The following is a 10,219-nucleotide window of genomic DNA, read 5'->3' on the forward strand; positions in this document are numbered from 1 at the left end:
ATAGAAAGTCGAGAGAATCAAAGGGCATTTTTTTGTGCTCAGTTTTAATCCTCCAAGATCTCAGTGGATATAGAGTCCCTTGAAGTTTGCTAAAGTTCCAGTAATTGGCTGGTGTGTTTTTTTGCAAGTCTTTTCCCTCACTGTTTTTGTAATGATCTCAGATGTAAAAATAAATAAATAAAAGAATAAAATTAACAACCTTAGGTTTCAAACACCCTATAAGGGGGCTTAGCCAAATGGATGCAAACTGGGCCCCAAATCAGGGCATTCCCATTACCCCGATACCCCCCACACCCCTTAAACTGTCTCTCAGTCTAAGCCCCCCTACCTTGCAACCCCACCCCCCACTGCCCAGTTCCCCCAGGACTATGTCTGTTTCCCCATTCCCTGCCTACCCTATCTCCAGTATAACTTTAGCCGACAGGACCCCTAAGGGAAATCGGGAGTTTGGGAAAAGAGGAAGGTATAGGAGAGGAGGATTACACTCCCCGACGGTAGAGTAATCTGGGGGGGACACAGCTTTCTTGCAGGCTACACTGGGTGGACGGGAGTGGGAGGGGCTGCTATATGTGTCCTGGTTTGGAGAGGTAGGCGATGAGGGCCACCACCACCCCCACGTACACCCCCGTTCCTATGGTGATGGAAAGGGCGGCCAGGAAGAGAGCCCGTCGAGACGCGATGCTGGCCATGGGGAAGTCTCCCTTTGTCACCGCCTTGCTGGTCTGGAAGACAGGAGGGGGAAGGGAGGTGATAGAGAATGAGAGAAAGAGAGAGAGAGAGAGAGAGACAGAGAGAGAGAAAGAAACCTTATTTAGCCAAGCAGAGATGATTTAAAGAACTATTTATTATTTCACTGTGGTTGTATGCAGACGAGACTGGAAAGCAGGGAGGGATCGTAGACAGGGACACAATGGATTCAAGGAGAGCTCCTAATGGATTAGGGTATTGGAAAGAGGGAGTTAGTGATGAAATGTCGGCGACACAAGATTGGGCCGGTGTCAAAGGAAGGAGGTGAATAATGAATGATGAATTCAACGTGTAGGAAATCAGCTGTGACAAGTGCAATGCCTGAAAGGAGATATGACTGAAAGAGAATGAGTCTTTTTGGAGCAACAGAAATGGAACAGGAACTGATTGTCAGGACTATGTGAATGTAATCACACAAAAAAACTAAATTTTCTCTGGTGTTGGAAGTGATAAAAACGTGGCAGCATTTTCACTGCCTGTAGTATTGGTTTTCAATAACAAGTGTCTTTAAATACCAAATGTCTTGTGGATATAGCCATTTCCTGAAATAGCACATGGTGTTGACACTACAGGCTTCGGAGATTGACACCATGAGTCCCTGTTTGTTATCATCCTCTCAGTCACCTGTGGCTAGTGATCCTCTCCCCTGTCTGTCTGTGTCCCTCCAGCCCTCCCCGGCCCTCCCCGGCCCTCCGCAGCCCTCCGCAGCCCTCCCCAGCCCTCCCCAGCCCTCCACAGCCCTCCCCAGCCCTCCCAGCACAGACCCTGCCAGTGCAGCTGCCTCATCAAGGCAGCCACACAGCACCTTAGAGGAGAACACCAAGGTAAAGCACTTTTCAACTTCCAACTTTTCTGTTCTTCCTTCTTTTTTTTTACCCAATTATATTTTGTGTTTCATGTATGGAGGGAAGGTTTCTGAAGGCCTCCGTTCTTGCCCAGCAAGCATCCGCGGATAAACCAAATTAAACAAAGGACACATATTCAAGACACGGCTAGTCGTTTCCATGCCAACAAAGTGAATATTGAAACAACGGCATGGTTATAACAGTCTTGTGGGAAATTAAGTTCAGGAGTGGTTTCAAAACTGGGATAAAACCCTCTCCTTTTAAGCTCGCATTGTGCCCCCTTGCAAGGCCTTGTGGGGGAATGAGTCTTGGAAAGAGTCGTAATTCGACAGAAAACCACTCCATTGAATCTTTGTATTGCAGGGAGGGTTGAAGGGCAAAACGTTGTAAAAGCTGAGGCTGTAATTAAAAGTCCCTCATTATGAGGTCTAATGAACAGGCCGTAATTGATTAATCAATCTATTGCTTTGCTTCAGACGAATAATTAAGTCATTGCATTTTGCAGCTCTCTCACAGGAGTAGCAGAGCGTCTAAAGGCCGAATGTGATGTTTCGAAGGCCAAAGCATTTTTTCCTTGAATCCCCTTGAAAGGTAAATGGAGGCATTAAGGCTTTATCTTCACAACCTTGACAGAATGATTGAAATGTGGCGTCACAGACAAAGATAACATCTCAGACTTAGTAGGATGTGCTGGCTCTTTCTGAGACATTTTGGTGGAATCTGTCTGTTGCTAACAGGCTTCCTCCTTAGTTACGTAATGCTCAGCTCCACACATGCAGAACTGAGACACAATCAGACACAGTCCGACGACATTCACATCCCATTTCTCATTCTATTGCTGAAGTAAACGCTGCATTTGCATGATAAATATATATTAATATTTATGTAAGCTGAGATAGTTGGATTTTTTTTTCTAAAGCTGAGAAGGGCATTTTGAAGCTTCTCCAAACAAGTTTTCAGATTAGTCTGAAAAACTGAAAGTAATTAATTAGGATTTCTCTTATCTCTGAATAAAAGTTCATTCTCCCCAGACACTGTGGTGTATTATATTTGTGATTAGAGGACACTTGAACATGAAATTGTAGTTGAAGTTGAACTTGCATTAATAGCTCAGTTATGGAAGCTACATCCTTGGCCTTGCAAAGAGAGAGAGATAGAGAGAGAGAGAGAGAGAGAGAGAGAGGGAGAGAGAGAGTGAGAGAGAGCGATAGCGAGAGAGAGAGAGAGGGAGACAGAGAGAGTGAGAGTGAGAGAGAGAGAGACAGAGAGAGTGAGTGAGAGAGAGAGAGAGAGGGACAGGGAGAGGGAGAGGGAGAGAGAGTGAGAGTGAGAGAGAGCGAGAGAGAGAGAGAGAGAGAGAGAGAGAGAGAGAGAGAGAGAGAGAGAGAGAGAGAGAGAGAGAGAGAGAGAGAGAGAGAGAGAGAAAAAGATCGCATTGCGTAACACAACTCTTAAAACATTGCTAAGAAAGTTGTGTGGGTGTGTGTGAATATGCGTGTTTTCTGTGCTGCTCAAACACAGGGTGGGCCAAGCACTCTGTGTGTCACTGAATCTGACCTTCAAATCTAAGGAAAACAGCATTGATCCAGCGCTCCCTTGTGCCCATGACAGTCCCTAATGTGTCTCCTGTGTTGTGACTTCAGGACTGACAACACAAAGACTGTATCAATATCTCATAAACCCCTTCCTCCATGGACCTCCCATAAAACCCACTTTGATAATCATATTGAGGAAGTCTTTTCCCCGAGAAGACACAGACACTAAATGTGATGAATCGTGAGACTTTGTTCTTTCTCTGGGATGTTGTTGCGGTCATCTGCACGGTGATATATGGTTTTGACAACGCATTCACAACGCAACGTTCCAATACTGCCTAGGCTATTGACAAAACAGATGGACAAAGATGGAGAATTATGGACGTGGACAATATATAATTCTTTGAAAGCATTAAAGAGAGACAGGAGAGAGGAGAGGTAACAGAAGCATAGATAGGACAGAGTCTTTAGCTCACAAACCAAACTAGAGTTTACAAGACAGAGACATCCATACACCTCCTTCCTTTTTTTCTTTCAGTTTTTCTCTGTCTCTCTTCACGGGAGAGATTGACAGAAGAATCACTAACCTCTCAACACACCAATTATTTTTCATAATTACTCAGGAAAAATTAAATTAGCCCCTGACAAGTTAATTCAGTCTGCCTTCATCTGCCTTGGTCACACCAACTGATAAGGCTACTAAATGTTAAGCTATTAGATAGCCATTCATACTTGAGATGGCAAGGATGGCAGTGTTCCTAGGAGGCTGGACAGCTGTCTGTGTGTCTGAATGATGTATGTGCACAAACATTTATGTTGACTGGAGTTCTGTCAGCCAGCTCTCACAGTCATTGTGTAGATATGTGTGTATGTGTGTGATAGAGAGAGTGTGTACACCCCTATGCATGTGTGAGTGTGTGTATGTGTAACCGAGCCGAGTTGGGACCACCAACTGCCGCACAGTCGAAGAGCAACCTTTCGGTGGCGTAGCTGGTTAAAGCAATGTTCATGGGAGGTGGTCATCACGTTCGACATTCACGCGCGTGTGTTGTGTGTGTTGTGTTGCGTGTGTGTGTGTGTTCTTACCCCCTGAGAGAAGTAGAAGGCAGCGATGCCCAGGGGCCAGAAACAGCACAGCATGGAGAAGATGGCCAGGCCTAGGTGGTCTCGAGGGGGGATCACGATGAAGTTATCCTCACTGTCACTGTCGCTGGAACAGTCCGTCTGTGTGTGTGTGTGTATGGGGGGGGGGGGGGGGGGGGGGTGGGGGCGGAGCGACAAGGAACACAGGAAATAGCTTTAGGACCAGGGGCATGGGTATAGCTTAGTCGGTACCATTCCACCAGAGCAGGTTCAAGGGGGAGGAGGGGGAGGAGGAGGGGAAGGAGGGGGAGGGGGAGGAGGAGGAGGGGGAGGAGGGGGAGGAGGGCATAGGTATAGCTTAGTCGGTACCATTCCACCAGAGCAGGTTCAAGGGGGAGGAGGGGGAGGAGGAGGGGGATGGGGAGGAGGGGGAGGAGGGGGAGGAGGGGGGGAGGGGGAGGAGGTGGAGGGGGAGGAGGAGGAGGGGGAGGAGGGGGAGGGGGAGGAGGGGGAGGAGGGGGAGGAGGGGGAGGAGGAGGGGGAGGAGGGGGAGGCCTGTGCTGCTCTACCCACTGAATGGCTTTTTCATCATCGGTTTCCTACACAGCATCATTTATTTACACAGCAATTATTTACACATTTACACATCAATTATTTACATAACCACAATTCAAATAACACCGTCAATCAGTCGATTGAGATGAGTACTATCGGTGTGAAACGCAAGACTTTACATTGCGTAAATGTTTTGGTTGTTAACAGGAGAGAGGTAACATCACTCAGGTCTACTGTATGGATCACCCTGGCTCAGCACAAGAAAGAAAGTTCTGAGGGTGGAAGATAGGAGACAGTGATTATCCATTAAAAACATGTGGCTCATCACTCATACTATACAATAACACATTAAATGAATGCTATCAATGTCTCCAGTAGTAAAGGAAAGAACATTTGGATGCATAAATTTGAGAGGGACCAGTCAAACCACTTAATATTCAATTTTTCCACCCCCATAGTTGAGCTGGTGTCAATGACTTCCGGATAAAGTGTGTGAGCAAGATACCAAATTCTTTTAGTTTAGCTCGGAGCATCAGACTGCATCCCACAGGGATAAACGTTGCCGCAGAGCTTTAGACGATACTCCGGTGCGCTCTGCCGTTCCAAAACCTCGGTCAGAGTGAGCTCTGTTTCACATGAAAAGGCAGACTCCATATAATATACCCTGAGCACTGTTGCTGAGGCTGTACTACTGGAGCATGTAGGCAGTGTGCACCCAACCACAAAACCCTGTGTCATTACACACACCATCTCCACAGTACACGCAACAAATAATACGGAGATTTTACGGTTCTTAGGGAGAATTTTTTTTTTTTTCTTGTTTTCACATTTACATTTAGTCATTTAGAAGACGCTCTTATCCAGAGCGACTTACAGTAAGTACAGGGATATTCCCCCGAGGTAAGTAGGATGAAGTGCCTTGCCCAAGGACACAACGTCATTTGACACGGCCAGGAATCGAACTGGCAACCTTCAGATTACTATCCCGATTCCCTAACCGCTCAGCCACCTGACTTCATTTTCTGGCAAAAAAAGAGAGACCAAAAATACTGTGGGTCTTTGGGAACGTGTTCCAGGGTGTGATGAGCGGTAATAAAAATACACCAGGAATAGAAGGGAGTTCTACAAGTCAATAAGCTGCAATCATCCCGTGTGCAGGAGGAGGCTCAGGAAATAACACCGCTGGAGAGAGAGAGAGAGAGAGAGAGAGGTGGAGGACGGGAGGAGAAAATTGAGAAACAGAGACAGAAATATATTGGGTGCGTGAAAGAGAGGAGATACCGAGGTAGGAGAGAGCAGAGTGAGGAGGGAGAGAGAGAGAGAGAGAAAGAGAGAGAGAGAGAGAGAGAGAGAGAGAGAGAAAGAGAGAGAGAGAGAAAGAGAGAGAGAGAGAGAGAGAGAGAGAGAGAGAGAGAGAGAGAGAGAGAGAGAGAGAGAGAGGAAGGAGGGAAGATGACAGTGAGTGGAGGATTACTAGCCTCGAATCTTACTGAAGCATGAAAACAGTGTGTATCGTACAGCACACTGAGTATGGTGCGTCTTTTTATAAAGTTATCTTGTGCTTTTTTTGCAGAAGGGTTTTTTGCCTGTACAGCATTAAATTGTACGGGCAGATAATGGAGAACAAACTGCATTGATTGTGTTACACAAATCAAAATGAGCTGGAAGGCAAGATAACTATTTCTATTCTATTTGTGTTTCAGAATTTTTTATTACTAATATCATCAGACTACAAATCTATACATAATCTTTTTCATACTGAAGCACTGAGGCAAAAAGGTCATAACGCATAATGATGCTCATATTGTTTCTGTCACAGACCACTGGAAGAGAGAGAGAGACAGAGAGAGAGTAGCTACACGTATGTATATGTTAAACTGCCGTGTGTGTCTCTCTATGTGAGTGTGTGAAATATAAGTATATATAAGGCCATGATTTACATTGATTAATATTTCTGTAATTCTACCGTTGCTTTGGCAATATGAACAATTGTTGTTTTCATGCCAATAAAGCCTTTTGAACTGAACTGAACTGAGAGATAAAGACACAGACAGACAGAGAGAGAGAGAGAGAGAGAGAGAGAGAGAGAGAGAGAGAGAGAGAGAGAGAGAGAGAGAGAGAGAGAGAGAAAGAAAGAGACAGACAGACAGACAGACAGAGACAGACATTGACTTGCCCACCCCTGTAGTGCCACAGCCGAACCTGAGCCAGATGTGGTCTATGGGACTCATATGATTACAGACCCTGGGCCGAGCGGAGAGGTGAACTGGAGGTCCAGACATGTCGTAGATCACAAGTCTGTCTCAGGAACTACGGAAAGATAAAACCGGGAGAATGAAAAAATCCACCTGGGTTTGAACCCTCCATAATTTCAGGAGGTGACTGGAAGTATTGAATAATAACATGATTACACTATTATCTTTCATCAAACTAAATCCTCTCTGACATCTGGAAATTCTAACCGTGGATGTTTGCCAGCAGGCAGATTAGTCCCTCTAGAGCAGTGGCCGTTTTCAAAGGGAATGAATGGCTTACAAACATTCCCTCCATCGGTCTGATTCCCCACTTATCGTTTGTTAACCGTTGGAAAACTGAATAGGTTGAATCCTGATGTACATGTATGTATGTGGCGGTGGGGGGTATGTTGATGCTGGCTGCTTAAGGTTCCGACGGCGAAGCCTTCTCCTGTGGGCTGCATCTGCCGTCAACATGAGAGAGCATCTTGACAGGTAACGAAGGACTAATGGATGGTTTCATTCGTCTTTCGTGACAGCACAACCAGGATGGGGCCTGTGTAATTTATGTTTCCAAATTGCCTCCACAGCGTGGGGGAGATGAGGCAAGTCTCCCTTCTTCCTTTCTTTCCACCCCATCATGCGCACTCCTTCTTCCCTCCACAATTCCTCTCTTTTTTCTGTCACACTCTATCTGTCTCTCATCTCCTTGTTAAGTATAACACCCATCATATTCCTGATGATACACAGTCTGGTGGATAGAGGCGGGTGCGTTCTAAACGCATCACGGGGCAGCGCACCCGACACATCCAAACCTGACAACCTTATGTTCCCATGCTCACGTGGTTTGAACTTGTCTCCATGTGTGACGTAACATTTATTAATGAGCAGCTCCATACAAACTGCACCTAATTCAGTTCAATGCAGAGGCAAGGGTTGATACACAGACGTGACAGAAGGGTTGTGGCCCACGCAGCTTATTAGGCTCTGGCTGAGGTTTAATTAAGCTCACTGTTCATCCATGATACTCTTCTATGAGGAAGACTGCAGGCAGGGATATCGGATGATGTTATTTTGAGTAGTCAGGATAGTGTGGTCTGTGTTTATGTGTGTGTGTGTGTGTGATTGTTACACATCCTGATGTATATGCATGCCCACATCTGCTATGAAGAGTGACCTTTTATACAAGGCCCCTAGGTGCCTGAATGAGCTACCTGTTTGTATAAACATGAGAAGCGATTTATTCATTCATGTGCTGTTGCAGTCCTACATGAATACTACATAGCCCCTGGGTCTATACATATAGTCCCTCACTGCTCATGGCTGGAGAAAGTGGAAACAAGAAGACAGTATACCGCAGAATTGCCTTTCAAGGGGTTACCCCTCGTGCAACATTTACCCAAGCAATGTTCCCAATGCGTTTCAGACTGGCATAAACACATGGAGACATTTCTCCTCTGCTGTGCACGGCTGCCCTGCCTGAGGTCTTGAGTCCGGCCGCCCCCCCTCGCCCCCCCACACACCTCACCAACAGGAGGAGCAGGAGGAGCAGGTGGACCAGCGAGACTCAGGTTGTTCCACCCGGCGAGGAGTCCACTGAGATAATTGGCCCTCAGCAACAGAGGTCAACTGACCCCAGCAGGAAGGTCACTAGCCCCTGACCCCAGCAGGAAGGTCACTAGCCCCAGACTCCAGCAGGAAGGTCACTAGCCCCTGACCCCAGCAGGAAGGTCACTAGCCCCTGACTCCAGCAGGAAGGTCACTAGCCCCTGACTCCAGCAGGAAGGTCACTAGCCCCTGACCCCAGCAGGAAGGTCACTAGCCCCTGACCCCAGCAGGAAGGTCACTAGCCCCTGACTCCAGCAGGGAGGTCACCTGCCCCCTCTTTCCGGAGAAGTCCGACCACGGCAGACCGACCACAGGTGCTTGCGAGCGCTGCTTCCTGCATTCTAATGTGGGAGGGATGATATCCTCCCTCCTCCACGTGGCGCTGATGAGCTGGTTAAGTTATGCCAGGTCATGAGCTCACATCCCCGTGGCATCATGGTCCTCAGGGCTTTATGATTCATCAGGCGGACTGATGAACGGCCGTCCCGGGCCGGCTGGTATGAAAACACCGGGTTATTGAGCTGATAATGGAGTGGGCTGATTTACACAGCTGCTCCGGTCTGCTGTGACACGCCGTGCAAGGCGACCTGTCTTCAAGGACCTCTGTGGGGACAATTTGTCACCGAGGGGGTGATGGCAGCGACATGGGAACGTGATGATACAAACCCCCGAACAATATGAAGCTGGTCTCTGTATGCCCTGGTGTGTAACTGTGTTAGGTGGAGGTTTCAAGCAGAGTCTGTTTAAACAAAAGTGCTGTTTGGAGCCCTGAAATGATTCGATATGGAATTACCTATGTTCCTCCACAGTTACAAAGTGTTCTACATTGCAGGTTTCTGAAATGTGTTGCACCTCTGCATTTACAGGACATTTGTACTCTAAAACCTTGTAACAGTGTGATGGGAGTGCTGGCGGTAATACAGTTTAGAAACATGTCTTGCTGTCACACCTCCAATCTAACAAACTCTACATAGCGGCATTATTGTGTAAACAGCATCTACCTCGGGTAAATTACTCTTAATACACAATCCTTTTGTGTGAAATATTTTCCCAGTCAAGTCTGCATTGAGGCAATTTTCCCTAAGCAGCCTACCATGCGAGACACAAGGGACAACAACACTGAGCCAACCTGCCTCTCTCTCTCTCTCTCTCTCTCTCTCTCTCTCTCTCTCTCTCTCTCTCTCTCTCTCTCTCTCTCTCTCTCTCTCTCTCTCTCTCTCTCTCTCCCTCCCTCCCTCCCTCATTCCCTCCCTCCCTCCCCCCCCTCCCTCCGTCCCCCTCCCTCCCCCCCCCCCCCTCTCTCTCTCTCTCTCTCTCTCTCTCTCTCTGCCCGCTGAGATTAGCGTTCCGACATCGTCTTCTTCCAGAGATTGTCGTGACGTTTCAGGGATGCGCTCGCATCAATAATTTAGTGGGTAATTGATTGGCCCTGGATATGGTGTTGGTTATGGCTTGTCAGAGCAGAGCCAATGAGTTGTCAGAGCTGACCCGTCAGGATCATACAGCAGAACAGAGCAGAGACAGGGTCTGACATGCCCTGGGGCAGGGCTGGCACATAAAAGTTGAAATTTCTTTCCCTGACAGGAAGTGATTGAAAAGTAAGTAAGGGACG

General features: G+C 47.2%; 1 protein-coding gene across 1 annotated transcript in view; it reads right to left on the bottom strand.

The window, feature by feature from the left end:
- Nucleotides 1–563: 563 nt before the first annotated feature.
- The window catches only part of syndig1l (synapse differentiation inducing 1-like), a 9,951-nt gene continuing 295 nt past the window's right edge, over nt 564–10,219 (bottom strand). The window contains exons 2-3 of the mRNA XM_067241670.1: nt 4,214–4,424; nt 564–722 (exon numbers count right to left, since the gene is read on the bottom strand). Coding sequence (XP_067097771.1) covers nt 564–722; nt 4,214–4,424 — 370 coding nt within the window. The remainder of the gene's footprint in view (nt 723–4,213; nt 4,425–10,219) is intronic.

Source organism: Osmerus mordax, chromosome 8, assembly GCF_038355195.1.
Source record: "Osmerus mordax isolate fOsmMor3 chromosome 8, fOsmMor3.pri, whole genome shotgun sequence".
Classification (NCBI taxonomy): Eukaryota; Metazoa; Chordata; class Actinopteri; order Osmeriformes; family Osmeridae; genus Osmerus; species Osmerus mordax.